Raw genomic sequence first — 18,262 nt, 5'->3', positions numbered from 1 at the left:
AAGGTTGATGACATGATCACCACAGGGTTTGCAGAGTGAGGGACTTGTATGTGTACCCATGACCTTAACTCTGACACCAATGAATACCTGTGTGTGCCGTTTGACAGGTCCCAGTGGGAGAGGGACGAGTGTAAATCATCAAATGAATGATGGCTGTTTATCTTCCTTATTTTCAGTAACACCTATTGTGGAAAAAATGATAGACAATGCAGACAGATGTGAAGTATTTACAGCACAATTTACACAGCAGTGGAGCAACAGTCAAATAGCCTCTCCTGAACTTCCACACACATACTGCAGCTCAATGATAGTGCACCCATGTGAGCGTTTGTATGGCATTAGCTTGTGCACATGTGTGAGAGGATGTGTGTGTGTCACTTGGAATTCCTCACATCTAAAGCCACTCCATCACTTTCACAGGGTCAGCATGATCTTCTGCCAGATGTTTTCTACTCAAAACACCTTCCTATAAGTTCAGGGGGATCATTTCCCCAAGACGACTTGAACACTAAGAACATGTTTTCCTGTCTCCAGTGTGTCCAGCTCACCGGAGCCAAGTTTGGCTCCTTGTTTTTGTTCTCTGAACTTTGACCTTTCATGTATATAGGTTTGCTACCACACTATCAAAATGGCTGCAGTGCAATGGGCCCCATGATGTAATATATGACTATTTAATGACTATGATTGACTATCATCAGTAAATTATCATAGGTAGCCCCTATACTAAGCATCCATATGTGCTCAGTCAGTGTGGATAACCCAAGGACTGCTGAACTTGGTGGTTTGTAAAGTTACATTACATTACATTACATGTCTTTTATCCAAAGCGACTTACAATAAGTGCATTTAAACATTAGGGTACAAATAAGAGCTAGAAGTAAGTAAGAGCTTCAAGTAAACCAAACTTGTGTCTCACAGGACAAAAGTGTCTCACTTCTCTGTGAACTTAACTCATGTCTATTGTCGTCGTCACGGGCTTGTGTCTGCGCGCTCTGCTGCTGCTGCGTAAAGTTGCAAACAAAATGGCACAATGCGCACACAGAACATTACAGTCGTATGTTAAAGCGCATCTGCTGTGGGGGAGGCGAACAAAACGAGTGAGCGAGTGAGTGATTCACACCTTCACACTAAAACGAGCGGATGTGTTTGGCTCTTTTTTTTCTCTCTCTCTCACTTCCCTCGTCTTCCTTCCATCTTCAGCTTTGTCAGGCAGGTGCAGACACAACTCGCCTCCTTTTTTGGTCTAATTAATAACTGGACTACGGTGGAGATGGATATGGAGGGTTGTGGCATCGTCGGCAGAAGAATAAAGAATTAATTTATTCATCAATTAATCGCAAACCTCAGTCAGGACTTTGAAGGAGGTTTTCTTTTTGAAGGCGTGCGTCCTTTTTGAAGACTGAAACCTTTGACACTGACAAGAGAATCAGGTAATTGTCTTTATTTTATTTTCTCCGCACTTACTTTATCGTATTTCATCAGAATAAACCGATTACCAATAATATTTAAAATGGAATAACATATGGTTTGTGCTAGAGGAGTTGGATCCGTTTATAATCAGAAATCTGATCGATAATACATTATACATTTACATCAATGTTTGTATTTTTAATTTCTGTAAATAGATTGAAAATATTAAAGTGCATGTTCTTCTCGTGAGGAAACTAGTAGAAACTTCAATCGAGGAAAGTGAGAATGTCTCATTTCAGCTAGAAGGCTGTGCTGTGACTAACAAGCAGTTCTGAGGCCAGGTCTTATTCTCTTAGATAATAATTTAATACAGTTATCAAACTGTTTATTGCACCAAAGAAATCATGGTAAGAAACCATCGTTTTGGAGTTTGTTTTTATCATTATAATATTCTTGTTTCAAACTATATCATTGCCATTAAAGCGCACCTACTACCAGATCGTTATTCATGTGTTTAAAGATAAATATTTAAGTGATGGGAGACTTGTCTTTTATATGACTATGACCTTGACAACAATGCACATGGACATGTGTTGTTATTAATGCCTTCAGGATCAAGCTGTGAATTCTGGGTCACACCCAAACACATGAATCTTTACTTCCGTATTCAATTCAAGTTCTTTTTGGAATGATCTTTCTGTCACATTCATGTGTAAAACATTAACAAAATCAAATGTTGCTGCTTCAGAAGAGCTGTTCGGTTGACATCTTCTTCCTTTGTCTATCTTTTCGAAACAGATTTACTTCTTGGATGGTGGGAGGTGAGACCAGACCGGACAGAATGTCAGTATTGAAGACCAACAGAGAGAAGGAGCAAAACATGACCACCATCATGATTGTGTCGCAAAGTGCAGTGAGCCGAGCGAGCCTAATGTGAAGAGTGTTTACCATAATTACCACCAGAACATGGAAGAACAGCAAACACAGAGTCAGTGCTGGTTTTGACTCCCTCGTTAATCCGGTGTCTCTCCGCGTCAACAACGTACAGTAAGACTTTTAATCGAATAATCACGTCTACAGTTTACCAATGGCAAACATGAATGGCATAGAAGAGATGGCGGTGAAGTGTGTCCTGGTCGGAGACAGCGCCGTAGGAAAGACAGCCCTGCTGGTCCGCTTCACCTCAGAGACTTTCCCAGACTCCTACAAGCCTACAGTGTTTGACAACACAGGAGTGGAGGTGTACATGGACGGCGTTCAGATCAGCCTGGGGCTGTGGGACACAGCAGGTAACGACAACTTCAGACAAATCCGGCCAAGATCGTACCAGCAGGCCGACGTCGTCCTCATCTGCTACTCTGTGGCCAACCCTAATTCTCTGGCCAACGCTCAGCACAAGTGGATCGCCGAGGTTCGAGAGAACCTGCCCAAGGTGCCAGTGTTGGTCGTGGCCACCCAAACGGACCTGCGGGAAGTGGGGGCTTATCGGGGAAGCTGCATCTCTGCTGCTGAGGGCAGACGTGTGGCTCAGGAACTCCATGCTAAAGGATATCTGGAGTGCTCCTCCTTGAGCAACCGAGGTGTGCAGCAGGTGTTTGAGTACGCTGTGCGGATGGCTGTTAACCATGTGAGGAAGCAGGCCAGGAGACGCATGTTCAGCATAAACCAGTGCAAAGTCTTTTGACCTTTGACTTGGGGGCTTGCTTTGAACTGTCATGATGTGACTTGCTGTTGCAACTCAGCGAAGCCATGAGGAGGTTTAAGAAATCAGAGTTGTATATGTTTTATATAAGTCTTTGTCATGATCGATACATTACATCCAGACAACTGAAACAATTGAAGCTTTAATATTGATGTATAAAGTACATTGTTTGTCTATTTTTGTAATTATCAATATCTAAGAGGCAATGAGGAAACGAAACAAGTTAATTGTGGTCTTGAACTTTGTTGGTGGAAAATGAAAAACACTTGTTTTTCTCAAACTGTGTTTAAACGATGCATAAACGCATCGATATCTACTGAATCTTTGTTATACTGATACCGGAGAAAATTACACCATGACAATTATTGTCACTCAGCTCTAATACTTTTAAAAAATACATCACTATTAATGAACTAAGAAGCTCAAGTCAAGTGCTGCAGTTTGTCAGCTCTTAAGAATCCAATAATGTGGCTATCTTCACAAAGAGTCCAAGGGTAAGAGTCATTTTAGACAGATGACATTGATATAAACTCATCCAAGAACAGACAAACGTGCCTGTACGTTCAAATGAAATGTTATCACTGTCAACAACACATATCATTCATAAAAACAAATACTTTCTCGAGATTTGTCTTGAAATATACTCTGTAGTTAGAGGAACCTGAAATAACGGCGCATGGATAATGTCGTATGAAATTTTGAGCCATCCCAATAGAAACATGTCATTGGACTTTTTCAGTGAACTGTAAACCTTTTTTTTTTGTTTTGTTTTTTTTCTTAAATGAATAGCAAGATATGATTTGCGACTGTCACTGTTGTCGTCTTTTACAGGGAGAGATGTTTTTTATGCCGTGGATTTCAAACTAACTTAGTGCGCGACCTTTTGCATTGGATGTGTTGTCTTTCAGCGTTCCCTTCTAATTTATACTTTTTGTTTGTGAATATATGGTCTACTTTGTGTGTATTGTCTAATTTTGATTAAACGTTTGTTTCATATACACACATAGAAATATAGTATATTATATATAGAACAGAATCTCCATATTACCAAAAACATGAAATGGGCACATTGTTCTTTTACATTTATTGGCAGCTTAAAAACACTAACAATCATTTAAAATCACTAAAATGCAATTTAGAAATAAGAATAAACAGGAATAAAAGAGAGGGAAATCCACAATGAGGGGAGAAGTCCATGAAATGATATATCAAAAAGATGCCCAGGAGAAGAAATAACTAATAAATAACAATTTCTTAGGAAAAAAAACAGCTATTGTTCAAGTGTTCAAGTTAAAGTGAATAGCACAAACTTGTCAAAACTCTCAAAACTGGAGTGGATCCCTAATTAACATTAGTGGTAAAGCCTGTGTTTGTCTGACTATTTCTTGTACAGAAATATCTGTTGTGATCAATTATCCCAGGTTTATTCAAGACATGCCTGAGCATCACATACACGTGTTGTACAAGTTAAACTCATTGTTTGCTAACATATGAGACACATTATTTCACTCCAAACGTCAGTGATCACAGAATTCGACAGACATAGAAACAACAGAGCTGGTGGTGCCCTGAGACTTTTGCACAGTAATGTCTACTGTATATTTTTTGGGTATGTATATGTATATATATATATATATATATATATATATATATATATATATATATATATATATATATATATATATATTTATATTTGTATGTATGTATATGCATGTACAAGTCTTTAGGCTTTTTGAAACAATGGGAAGCATCTTTGCGTTGAGAAGAAAAATGTGGATACAGTCGGCCACTAATACTGTCTTTCTTTCATTCAGTCTATTGTTCACCTCCTCACCCTCGTCACCTCCTGTTCTATAGGAGCATATACTGTAATTGCTGTGTGCTGATACTGAGTTTATATACTATACTGACAGTATAGACGTTACAGTGGAGGTAGCAGGCTGGAACTCTAAGCACTATCAAAAAGGTTTGTATCGAAATAATCCAAATTGTCCATGTGATTCTCATAGACGCTAGGATGCACGTCGGCTTTAGTGTCACATCGCTGACTTTCATTGGTTCCAAACTGGTTCTTGAATGATTGTTAGTTTTTCATGCCGTTATCAAACATTATATGCTTTTTTTTAATATATATGTGTGCTGTGCTCCACGCCTAAATGAGAGAGGAGTCTGAAGGTTTCAATAATTCAGAGCAAATTTACAGGCCATGTTTTAGGCCACGCATGTCTGTTTGTGAGCAGCGTAAAAGATTCTGATGTAAATGTGGTTGTGATTTAGGAGGAAATGATCATTTTAGATTTTGGCGTTGGTGTGAGTAATTAAGAGGCCATGCTTTCTCTTCCTCCTCAGCCTCCTTGAACCGGCTGTTCACTATTTATTGTGTGTCCACGTATGTGACACGTGTTTAACATGTTAAAGCACAGCATCAGGAAATAAGGAGCCGTTTGAGGTAATCTATTTAACGCAATGAGTGAAAGATATTGAAAGATGAGCAGGAGCCTGGCAAAGAAAAAAAACCCCTTCTTCTTAGAGAAGCTGTTCCTTCCCCCCTCACATGTTGTCCCGCTCTTTCTCTACGAATTGTCATGTGGTGTTCAGAGCTGCTGAGGATGAGAGGTACAGCACAGGCTTTTCAAGGATATGCTGAAAAACACCAAACCACATCCCAGCACACATAAACACACACACAATATGTAGATTAAATAGTGATCCTTGTGCAAACACACACACACACTCGTGAGTTCAATACGTGTGACACTTACACATTTTGTGTAATTACGCAACCTTGGATACCTCGAAAAAACTTTGTACAGCTTGAGGCAGTATAAAAAGTAAAAAAGTAAATCATTTTTACTTCTCTTAAAATGTTGTTGTTTCTGCGATGTAACACTTTTAAAACTTCAGCAAGTTAGACTGCCTACCTCTACTGTGGTCACATCTGTCATGTCTCATCACTGTGTTCTCTCCCACACCTACCACAATGTCTTATCCCACACACACACACACACACACACACACAGACAGTCAACAGCAAGTCACTTCATTCTCAAGGACCTTTGACGTGTTGTACAGTGAACAGTAGACATTTTGACACAGCAGAAGAAGATGAAGAGCATTTATAACCAATAACATTGTCAACTGTTGCAGTTCATTGAGGAGTCAAGGCTCTGGTTCCGTACACACTGAATTACGGACACATTTATGGAGAAATAAACTGAAATGAGCCATCATCGTTCCCTATACCTGTGTTTTTCCTGCCTGTTGGTAACAAAGACTCTGCAGCCACTTCTCATGTCATACTTCCCAGCCTTGTACCACTCATGGTGGGTTGACTAAAGACTAAAACTAACAATGTGTTGTCCTCTCAATAATGGCCTCCCACAAAGCCAACTGTTGCTTTATTTCTCATCAAGATTATAGAAGATTATAGATTTGATTTAGTTTTTCCTCTGCATACTTGTTTGATTGTGTATGACTCTTCTGGTAGATGAGAGTATTCTTTCCTTATGTATTTGTTTATTTTGATGGCTTAATAAGCTATACAGGGGTTGATTTAACAATCTCTTACCTTTCAATTAATTTAGTTAACAGATGCTTGGTTTGTGTACTTATTTTAATGTAAAAACCTTAAATACAACCTTAAATAAAGTAGATTTGACAAAACTTTATGATCAATGGATGGGATATGAGTCCAGGAATTATTTTTTTTAATAACTTTCTTTAACCTATGTGTATGTGTTTCTTTATCGTATGTGTAGTTGTAGGTAAGATTCCCACACGGTCTCCGATTCTGAAACTCTCACATGCTTTCCTTCCTTTGTGCCCCCATCTCTCCCCCATTTACTGCAAGAACACCAGATCACACAGTTCTGATCTATCTGATCTATCACAAACTCACACTGTCTCTTTCGTTCATAGTGGACACATTTAAATTGTTGTTAGTTTTCTTAATGTTTGAGAAAAAACACAATAGTTCAGTCCGTCTTGCACATAACCTGCACATGTAACAGACAACTTTAACTCTTTCACTTGGTTCTATCGCTCTCTCTCACACACATGCACGCACACACAGGAAACACCTGTCTTATGTGCACACTCACTACCACAGAAACTATGACAAATTATCACATCACTGCGTGTCTCACTCTGCAGTGGTGAACAAAGTCAGTAACATTTCTTATTTATGTTGCAGATACATATGTATATATACAGTATATAAACATACATACATATATATATATATATATATATATATATATATATATATATATATATATATATATATACTGTATACATATATATGTTAAACTGACAAAAGGTTCTTAATCTTGCTGGGACTTTTTCCTTGCTATATAAAGGTTTAAAGTTTTGATTTTAAGTTATTCTTTGTAGTCACTGAAATGATTAGTATAAGAAAACTGTTATAAAATAAAAGATTAGTTGTTTTTTGTTTGTCTTGTCGTTTTTGCTGCACTTGAAATTATTTCCAGAGTTTTACAGGCTATGAGTAGACATTTTATTATTTCACAGGCTTTATCTGAGAATTCAAAATTGTGCTTTTCTTTGAAATCACCACATGTGTGGCTATCACTTTTTTTTTCTTTTTTCACAGTATTTCTAAGAAAATACTGCTTTATCACAGTAATACATGGCACAACGGTGAAGTTACAGTAAACAAATACTCTATAGACACAGCAATTATGCTGTTATGAGTATCCAGTCATGTATCCTGTTGATGCAGATTCCCATCGGTTAGATCAGATCCATTTATTTTAAACTGTAAACTGCATGTGGTGTCCCTGTGGCAGCCATGTTTTCTACTGACTCAACACAGCCCCAAAAGGTCACACACTAGTTTGATACTTTGTAACCTTAGTGATGTCATCATGGCTGGACAGTATTACATTAGTTGACCCACATATTTCATCAAGGAGCTCTGTTTGTGTACGTGACCCCTGAAACCTGACCCCTGAAACCTGACCCCAGGTCTGTGTTATGTTCATTATCATGTGATATGTTTGACATGTGTCACATCATCATTGACACATGTGTGTGGGTAAGTAAGTGTCACTGTACTGTGTGACTGTGTAACGCAGTAAGGTGTGTGCATGTGTTGTACTGTGTGTGTGTGTGTGTGTGTGTGTGTACTTGTATTTGTTAACTTTAGGGAGCTTTTCTGGCAAAAACACTGACCTTGTCAGGACCAGTATACCCTATGGAGAAAAACAAAACCTGGTCTTTATGAGGCAGAACCTAATTTCTGAGGAACTGGTTAAGTCTAGTGCTAAGATTTGAATTGTGGTTCGATTAAAGTTAGGGTTAGTCATTACCCGGATATGGTTAAGATCAGGGATAATGCTTTGTTTAGGTTGTCCAAATGAATGCAAGTCAGTGCAAGTCCTTGAAAGGATAGCTGTGCAAACCTGTGTGTGTGCTGTACAGCTGGTCAAGCACACAAGAGGATAGAGCATCAGGCATCACATTTCATCCTGTGCTGCCTGTGGGCTATTCGATACTGCACTTTACCTATATGTGTGTGTGTTTGTGTGTGAATGATAGCCCCCAGGTCCTGTTCCAGAGCAGCGATCACACAGAGAGACATGGTGACAGAGACTACCGGCGACTAACAACCACTCAAGCATTCAGAGCGTCTGAGAGGATGTAAGAGTTTGAGCATTTTCTGTGGCCTCATCTTGCTCAACCTCACAGGAAGAAAATGGAGATCAGAATAGAGTGACAGAAGATTTTGGCCCCAGCTCTGTCAGTGAGTGCTTTGCTGAATAATTGATCCCTCAGCTCGTGTCAGGCTGAAAATGAGGAAGGCAGTGCTGATGGTTTGGATCAGTCTTTTGGTGCAAGGTCAGTTCTGCGTGATGTTTGAGTTTGATGTTTGGTCTTTGCGTGCTGTACCCACCCTCTGCTCCGCTCTGCTCTTGCTCTTGCTCACTCAGTGTCCCAGGGTGCCCAGGGTCATTATGCCTACAAACTCCTGAATGACTTGATGGAGAACTACTCCAATGCTCTGAGACCCGTGGATGATACAGACAAAGCCCTGAACGTCTCGCTGCAGATCACGCTGTCACAGATCAAAGACATGGTGAATAGAGAGGAAACTTTAATGCTGTGCATTTCACGGACTAACATAGATCAGAAACAAGTACTTATTTGTTATCTCTGTGATTTATACTTGTAATTACATACCGCTTTTTACCCATTGAATCCATATTATACCAACTGTCTTTAGATGCTACTCCATATCTCTTTAGATAATTCAACTCTGGTTAAAAATATAGGTTACAAACACTCAATATTCTGCACCTGTTTTAAATCTATTGCACGTTTTATCACTGCACCACTGTGTAGAACAGGATATTATTGTCATAAAGTCATCATTCATATATCTTTCTCTCTATCATAACCCATTCATTTGATCATAACCCATCCTTCCGTAAAGCTTTAACATTTTTAATGTTTTAAGTTCATAGTTTAAAGTTTTTATAGTTTATCTATCATCACACTCACTGTACTGGAATATGAAGTTATTCAGTTTAATCATCGTGATCTCTCTCTGTGCAGGATGAGAGGAACCAGGTTCTAACCACATACCTGTGGATCAGGAAGGTCTGGTACGATGCTTACCTGAAGTGGGAAAAGGAGGACTATGATGACCTGGAGATGATCAACATCCCCAGTGACCTGGTTTGGAAGCCGGACATTGTCCTCTACAACAAGTCAGTCATGAGACAGTCATAGACAGTATATATATAACAAGAGTGATGTGGTGCAGACAAATACCTTCAAATGTGTCTTTTTCACTCGATGTCTGTGTAGAGCAGATGAGGACTCGTCAGATCCATCCAGCACTAATGTAAAGCTGCGTTATAATGGAGAGATCATCTGGGACTCTCCTGCCATCACAAAGAGCACATGTGTTGTGGATGTCGCTTACTTCCCCTTTGACTGGCAGCAGTGTAACCTCACCTTTGGCTCCTGGACCTATAATGGCAACCAAGTGCGTATAAACAGTGTAATGTGGGGAGAGAATTAGAGGAAATCATGACTAAACCTCAAATAACTTTACTTTCATGACATTTTACTCCTTGATTGACTTTTGTGCTGTCCATGAAATACTTAGTATATTGCTGAAACTTGGTATATTAATGACAGATACCAATCCAATTTTCTGACACACTTGTTTTCTAAAAAGAGCGAACCAATATATTTTTTTGGTTGCTTTTCTTGGTTTCCATGTTGCATTACTCGTTCAGAGTATTTATCACCACACAGGACATACCAGCCTCTGGATTACTACAATGGTCTTCTAAATATTTTGAAATATAAATATGGGAAATTTCCCAGATGCGTTTTTTTTTTAAATTCGATTATGGATTTATGACCTTGAATACGTCTGTGTTATACATTTGGGCTCAATGTTCACACACATTCGACACCCTTTCTCTCTGCCATTTAACCTGTGGAACCTTCCAGAACAGTGTTACTTGTATGAGTCTTGCAAACTGTCCCAACTTCTTTTAGCGCGTTGTGAGCGTCACATTCTACTCGTTTACATATATTTGCTAAATACAATAGAAAAGTCCTCAACTGTCACTGTCTGTGTATCCTCCATACAGGTGGACATCAGTTTGGGCATGGACAGTGGAGACTTGTCTGACTTTGTGGACAATGTGGAATGGGAGTGCCATGGCATGCCTGCAGTCAGAAATGTTATGATGTATGGCTGCTGCTCTGACCCCTACACTGAAATCACCTACACCTTGCTCCTGAAGCGCCGCTCCTCTTTCTACATCTTCAACTTGCTCCTGCCCTGCTTCCTCATCTCATTTCTCGCCCCACTGGGTTTCTACCTGCCGGCCGACTCTGGGGAGAAGGTATCCCTTGGAGTCACGGTGCTGCTGGCACTCACTGTGTTCCAGTTGCTGGTGGCTGAGAGCATGCCTCCTGCAGAAAGCATGCCATATATAGGTTTGCATTTGTCTTGGTATATTTGTTGAATTATTCTTGTACCAGGAAAAGCATGAAGAAGTCAGATATACCAGATGTTGTTAGCAAACATAATGTTTGCCTCAAAGCAAGAAGGCTTGGCCGCGCCCTTCTATATGGAGTTTGCATGTTCTTCCTGTGTCCGTGTTATTTTTTTCTGGGTATTCAGTTTCTTCCTTGGCCCAAATACATGAACATCAGGTTACCTGGTGACTCTACACTACCTGTAAAGAATGAATCTCCATCTTGGCCTAAAAGCTCATAATGTCTACGCCCTGTCTCATGACGTTGATTTAAAAGCTTGTAATACTGATTAATGATCTAATAATGTTGACTGAGTAGCTCATATTTTTGAGGTAATATCAATCCACACACATTGTACTTTGTGTATTTGTATGAAGTTTGAAGGGGAGGGGGCTGCAGTTGACATTGAGTGACAACATATTGCAGGCAAAACCCACCCGAACACAGTGGAACTTGCAAACTCCACAAAGAAAAGCTCTTGATTAGGAGTTTTCTTGCTTTGAGGCCAACATTTTTGTAGCTCTATTCGTTGCTGCACTTATTTGCATGGAGACAGTGAGAGATAGAGGGATAGAGACAGGACACAGGGTGAAAGAATTGGGAAGAGACATGCAATAGATCTCTGAAAGCAGGAGTGACCAACTGCTCAGGGCTTATCACCCATGTGATATGTGCTGTTATCACTCAGCTAAGGGGTCACATAAGGCCACATACAAATAGAATACAAATGTTATCTGATGTTTTAGCAGGCCAAGCATAGGTGATACTGATCATATAACAATGGCTCTGTTCGATTAATGTCAGGCAGGACAGTGTGACAGTGAAACAACACACACCCAGAAACTGTGGAAGCTAGCATTCGATTATTCTAACTGTCAGCTGTTTAAAATGGCTGCTGTGCAAAGGGCCCATTCCCTTTCATAGAACCTTTTTCTCTCTGTTCTTCCCCCAAGGAAAATACTACATCGCCACCATGACTATGATCACAGCCTCTACCTCTCTGACCATCTTCATTATGAACATTCATTTCTGTGGTGCTGAGGCCAAGCCGGTGCCTCACTGGGCCAAGGTGCTCATCATCGACTACATGTCCAAAATCTTCTTCGTCTATGAGGTGGGGGAGAACTGCACCACACCAGAGACTGAACGGACACCACTGTACCCTGAGGAACCCTTAGGCGATAAAGGCTGTTACTATGAGGACAATTTCCATGAAAGTAGCCACAATCATGACCAATACAAGTACAGCAATGGCCACAGTGTGCATCATAACAATGTGCATCACAAAAGTCAAGTGAATGGCTCTGCCAAGAACAAGAATCATCATCATTACAACAACCATAACAACCACGCTTCCAGACTGGAGAGGGGTGAGAGAAAGCACTACCATCACATCAGACAAGATGAACTGGACCATCAGGTCCCTTCTCATCCACAAAACCTGCAGCACCTCAATCAGGTGCTGAAGGAGCAGCTCCTTTATCCAACAGAGAAGTATCAAATCCCTGCCTGTCCCTGCTGCTGTACCTGTCGCCAGCATGAAAAGGTACATGAAATTACCACTGCTTGCTTTACCTACATTTCTGATCACAGTTAATTGAAGTCCTTTAAGTCCTATCTGCCTGATTTTACCTTAGGTGGTGAGCAACATCCAATATATCGCCAACTGCTTCCGTGAGCAGAGAGCTACATGTGTCAAGGTAGCAGAGTGGAAGAAGGTTGCCAAGGTGATGGATCGTTTTTTCATGTGGATCTTCTTCATTATGGTCTTCCTCATGAGCATCCTCATCATTGCCAAGGCCTCCTGACATCCCAATCCTCTCCTTTTGACCTTCATTGAAACATTTATTCCCGGACGTTGCTGGACCTTAGTGTTACTCCAGAGTTACCTCATTTCTACTTTAAAAACTCTAAAACTGTTTTTGTCTAAAATAAGCTTGCAATTGATACACCAGTGTTGTGTTGTGTGCTTGTGTGGGTTACATGTTGTTGTTTTTTGCTTTGACACAAGGTCACTGCACACAACACATCCATTTACAAACAGAATCACACAAGGCTCTCAGTTAGTTAAAGTCAGATCTACTTCCATGTGTCATGAGCACTGGAGTGGTAAGACAATCTGGGCCTCGCCTTGAACATGCATGATCTTTCTATTATTGATGAGCCAACAGCCAGAAATCCAGCTATAGGCATTTCATTATTTACATTACATTTAAAGCAACCAGAAGAAACTGTTTTCCAGAGACAGTTACAATGATAGCATCAGTTGAATAACCTAAATACCTGTAAAACAACCTTGAAGGTCATTTAACAAACAGGGCAAAGGTCAGTGAGACATTCTACCGGCTGTAACCAAATAGTGAATCACGCCACAAGCTTTAGACATTAAAGCCAGGTGATAGCGTATGCGATTTTTCTGTCTTTTATGATTGTGAGTAGTGAATGTGACATATTTAGTGAAAAGAGGCATTTTCATGTGTGTTTGAAAAGAGCCCTACACTGATAATGCAACATTTAGACCTTAAAGCTTGTATCCAGAGTTTTACATGTTTTATTCACGACACGATAATGCTTTTGCTTATAAATTGTTCATTTATGTCTACATGCTTTTTCTGAAAAAAAAAGTATTGCTTTAGTGCATACAAGGTGTTATTTCGCTTTGCTCATTAAAAAAAAAGATACATCCTAATTCATCGCATTCAATATAAAATAATATAGAGACATCCACGTGTGTATACATTATGTATACAGTGGGACTAGGGTAGTGCAAACAGTACAGTGTAAGCAGTTATTCACAAGGGACACAAAATACGGGGAGATTGTTCAATATCAGCAAAGTACAAAGTATATTTTAAGAACTGATAAATTCTGTAAAACAAAGTTTGTCAGGTCATTTTTGTTTGTGACTCTCCCCAAATCACACGTCAGATTAGTTGAATTGAACTTTGCCTCCATCTAGTGGAATACATACAGTACATATCTGTACACACTGGTCTGGAGTCAAATAGTCGTTTTTGCTCAGGAAGTTTCCTCAATCCTTGAAATTTGCATCATTGCTTATTTTTTATCCTTCAGCAGTGTCAAGTGCTTGCCTGTCAGCATTATTGTCCAGTCATGTGACACTGGCAGGAAAAGGGGCATTAATACCTGGCGGCTCTTGATCAACAACTAATCAACTTCCTTCTAAGATCAAACAATACAACCGTCCCGTGAATAGTCTGTTGGATGTTGATTACACTGATCACTGCTCAGATAAGCCCCCTCCCACAAGGCTAAATTTAAAGTCTTTGACTTGAATTTCCTTTGGGATCAATAAAGTATCTATCGATCTATCTTCAGACAGTGCAGCAGAGCATGTGGATTTAGAGAATGATGATGATATTAGAATTTAGACGGGATTTAGTGTTTCACAGAGACAGACACGCCCACCATGCCAGAATCTAAATAGAGACGAACTGCAGTCATTTGTTCCCAGTTCAAGGAGCAGAATGAACAGAAACAAAATGTCAGTCATCGGCAAGCAACTGTCTACCAACACTTTTGCAGGTAAATGTCTCTTTTTTTCTGTCTTTCTTTCTTGTTAAACCAATGTTAGTTACGGTCCACAAAAAATGCCTAAAAGAGGGTTAGGGTTAAGTCAAGTACAATGAAGTGTTTGTGTGTATATGCTGTGCTTTCATATGGAGCCAAAGGCAGTTGTCCACATTATGGAAACAATGTTAACTTCACCTTATTTTTCTCACAATCTTTCTGATTTTTTGCCTCTTCAGCCAGGAAGCCACCTCCGTCCACGACTCAGCTCAGAATAGTTTTGCTTGGGAAGACCGGCAGTGGAAAAAGCTCCACTGCCAACTCCATCTTGGGTCGTAAGGCCTTTGACTCAATGGTTTACAGCTCTTCCGTCACGCAGCACTGTCGCAGTGTCAATGGAGATGTTCGTGGGAAGCACCTGGTACTCGTGGACACCCCAGGCCTGCTGGACACTCATCAGACTCTGCAGGATGTGCAAAGGGAGCTAAGGAGAAGTGTCAGCCTCCTGTATCCTGGGCCCCATGTATTCCTACTTGTTATTCACATTGGGAGGTTCACTCAGGAGGAGAAGGAGGCAGTGCGACAGTTCAAACAGGCGTTGGGCTCTAAGGCTCTGCATTTTACAGTTGTGGTTTTCACCCATGGCGACCTTCTGCAGAAAGGAACATCTGTGAAGGAGTGTCTGATTGACAGGTGCAAAGATCTGGCTGAGTTGGTGGATGAATGTGGGGGCAGGTACTGTGTCTTCAACAACCACAACTCCAAGGACAAGGGGCAGGTGCATGAGCTGCTCACCATAGTGGACGCCCTGATGCAGAGTAATGAAGGAAGTTACTACACCAGCAAGGTTCTCCAAAAAGCAGAGGAAGAGCTGGTGCTGGAGCTGCAGGAGGAGAGGAGGCTGCAGAATGAGAAGGAGGAGCTTGAAAAAAAGAAACAGGAGGCTGCAATAAAAGAGTGGTATGAAGGAGAGCTGGAAGTTGTTCTGCAAAATACGAAAAGAGAGATAGAGAAGCTGAAGAAAAAACGGGAGCTGGAGAAGCAAGAAGATGAGAAACTGGTAAGACAACGAGTGGAGGCCTTTAAACGAGAGATTGAGGAAAATAACAGGAAGGAGAAGGAGGAGAGAGAGATACAGGATATGATTAGAATAACAGAGATACGTCAAGAGGAGGAGAAGAAGAAGGAAGCTCTTCAAAAAAAGCTTGACATGGTTACAAAACTCCTGGAGGAGCAAGCTAAGCAAGAGGAGAAAAGTAGAAGAGCAATGGAGGAGAAGATGCAAAAGGATAGAGTGGAAAACCTGATGAAAGAGGAAGCTTTGCAGAAACAGCTGGAGAAACTCATCATTAGCTTGGAGGAGCAGAGACGGAAAGAGGAGGAGGAAAAAAAGCGAATGGAGGACATGCTCAGGAATGAAAGGGTTAAGAATCGGCGAGAACTGGACAAACACACGGAAAACCACAGAGCAGAGAAAAGGAAGACCGAGGCTCTGAGCAACGAGCTAAAACTTATCAAGATGAAGATGGAGAAACATAAAGCACACAAAGAAAGTCTCAAGCAACAGCTGGAGGAGATACTACAGTGCGTGAGAGAAAGATATTTCAAAGAAATCTCTATGTTGCAAAAACAGTGTGACAAAAAGTGTCCAGAGATGTGCGATCAGACAGACAACATGTGTTCTGCAAAGAAACACAGCGTGTTGACAACTGTGACTGGATATGCACAAGCGATGGGGCTGGTGGGCCTGAACGCAGCTTTAGGAAGTATTGGAGTTCACATTTGTTTGCAGTAATGGCATGAATATTTATATTGCCAGCATTTACAGTATTTTACTCTGTTGTGATTGTAAAATTACAATTATTATTTCATTGAACCACTAACTCACAGTTAAGGAGAGGAAATAAATGAATGCCACATGAAAAGCAATTTTCATTTCAACAAATGGATGTAATTCCAGTGTGTCCTAGATCAGCAAATCCACAAAAATAGTGGGAGATAATCTGATTATGAGCTCCCCGCCTTCTGCTTTAGACTCTGCCTCTGACTCCATCATCTAAACCTGTATTTACACAAAACACTTTTTACCATTACAATTTCAGTCTTCCTCGCTGATGCTGTAACGTTAGCCATATGTGCCCATAAATGTGTGTGTGTGTGTGTTTTACTCATGTTGTGGGGACCTGAATAAGAACATTTTAAGGTGGTTTATCTTACTTAGAGGAACACAGGCAATGCGCTAGTATGTATATCGTTAGACTTTAAGATTAAGGCTAAGTTTTTATGGCATAGGTTACAATTAGGTTTTGGTTAAGGTAATATAAAGACATGTACTGGATATGAGATGTAAATAAATATAATATCTCCTGAATTAATGGATTCTGTGTATAAGTGAAAATCCTCCTCTTCTGTGCTGACACTGACATGAAAGCCTGACGTGTAAATGATTCCTGATGCACTCATCATTCAAGGAAGTCTTCACAGTAGAGAATGTATCCATTGTCCACACACTACACTATCTCCTCAGGTGTTGAAGGAAGAATAGTGTTATATTTACACTGTGGTGGCAGCATATTTTAACAGTCAAAATGCATGTAAATCATTTTACAAGGGAAGCCAAGACAGTTGCAGCAGTTCCAGTTAGAATACATTAAAACACTGCTCATGCAAAACACTGGGCGTCTGGGGTTTGAAGGTTTAGATCAGACTGCAAATGGTTCCATTTCATTTCAGTATGAACGTTAGGAACAACAAATCACAATCAGACCAAAGACCAAAAGTGATGATCTCCATGTTTCCATTGTATATAAAAATAAGTTAAGTATGAAGGAATTTTGCCCAGCATGGTTTTATAGATGAACTGACTGACTGAGGAGACGACCACGTAACGATGACCATTTCACTCAGAACAGAATACACAGGGGTGAGTAAAATAAGCACACTCTGTGATGAATGTCTGTCGTACAATAAGCAGAGGCATTCATATCAAAAATTGAGACAGATTCCACCAGTTTCTGTTTCACACATAAATAAATAAAATATTTGAGTATAATCATTTTATATCTTGTGTTTCTATAGATTTGAACGGTATCAATTTCAAAAGGCATTAGGTTTGTCGAGCTATTGAGTTGGAAAACATTCATGTAGTGCTTAGTTACAGCCACAAGCTGTTAAAATTCAGGGAGTGCATAAAGGGCATTAGAAACTATGAATTTTGAACTTTTGCTTTAAATTTCTCTTTAGGATATTTATGATAAGCATTGTGACGACAAGTCGACAAGACGACAATTGATTGTTTTTTAATTTGATCTTTTCTCACATTTACCCAGAGATTTTTCTGGGTTTTAATGTACGTCATTGAAAAAATTTGGTGTGAAGAATATGTCCCCTTTTCCCTGTCATCTTAACATAAATTACTACATTACTACTATGAAGCCCTACAGCAAGATTAAGATAAGGTTTTAAAATCATTACCATCAGAAATGATGTTAATATATGAATCTAGGATATATAATAATACATGTCTAGGAACCAAATCACACCAGGGTGATTATCTGTCTGCAAGCAGGACTGCTCTGTTCAAAGTGTCTGAAG

At 40.0% G+C, this 18,262-nt stretch overlaps 2 protein-coding genes across 2 annotated transcripts; both read left to right on the top strand.

Moving 5' to 3' along the window:
* Positions 1 to 1,137: 1,137 nt before the first annotated feature.
* Positions 1,138 to 4,110, top strand: rhoh (ras homolog family member H). The gene is made up of 2 exons (XM_044028879.1): positions 1,138 to 1,430; positions 2,209 to 4,110. The coding sequence occupies exon 2, from the start codon at positions 2,498 to 2,500 to the stop codon at positions 3,092 to 3,094; it is 597 nt and encodes a 198-aa protein (XP_043884814.1). The 5' UTR covers positions 1,138 to 1,430; positions 2,209 to 2,497; the 3' UTR covers positions 3,095 to 4,110.
* A 4,960-nt stretch (positions 4,111 to 9,070) lies between these two features.
* chrna9a (cholinergic receptor, nicotinic, alpha 9a) lies at positions 9,071 to 13,807 on the top strand. Its single transcript, XM_044027366.1, has 6 exons — positions 9,071 to 9,209; positions 9,689 to 9,843; positions 9,944 to 10,124; positions 10,744 to 11,095; positions 12,091 to 12,683; positions 12,775 to 13,807. Exons 1-6 carry the CDS (start codon positions 9,114 to 9,116, stop codon positions 12,943 to 12,945), a joined length of 1,548 nt encoding a protein of 515 aa, XP_043883301.1. The 5' UTR covers positions 9,071 to 9,113; the 3' UTR covers positions 12,946 to 13,807.
* Positions 13,808 to 18,262: the final 4,455 nt, after the last annotated feature.

Source organism: Solea senegalensis, linkage group LG6 (assembly GCF_019176455.1).
Source record: "Solea senegalensis isolate Sse05_10M linkage group LG6, IFAPA_SoseM_1, whole genome shotgun sequence".
In the NCBI taxonomy this organism is placed as follows: Eukaryota; Metazoa; Chordata; class Actinopteri; order Pleuronectiformes; family Soleidae; genus Solea; species Solea senegalensis.
The sequence above is the reverse complement of the archived record's forward strand: the minus strand, read 5'-3'. Positions and strand labels throughout refer to the sequence as shown.

Coding starts and splice junctions, on each gene's coding strand:
- rhoh (XM_044028879.1), top strand. CDS start 2,498: ATGGCAAACATGAATGGCATAGAAGAGATGGCGGTGAAGTGTGTCCTG.
- chrna9a (XM_044027366.1), top strand. CDS start 9,114: ATGGAGAACTACTCCAATGCTCTGAGACCCGTGGATGATACAGACAAA. Junction 10,125..10,743: donor GGACCTATAATGGCAACCAA/GTGCGTATAAAC, acceptor TCCTCCATACAG/GTGGACATCAGTTTGGGCAT. Junction 12,684..12,774: donor CCTGTCGCCAGCATGAAAAG/GTACATGAAATT, acceptor ATTTTACCTTAG/GTGGTGAGCAACATCCAATA.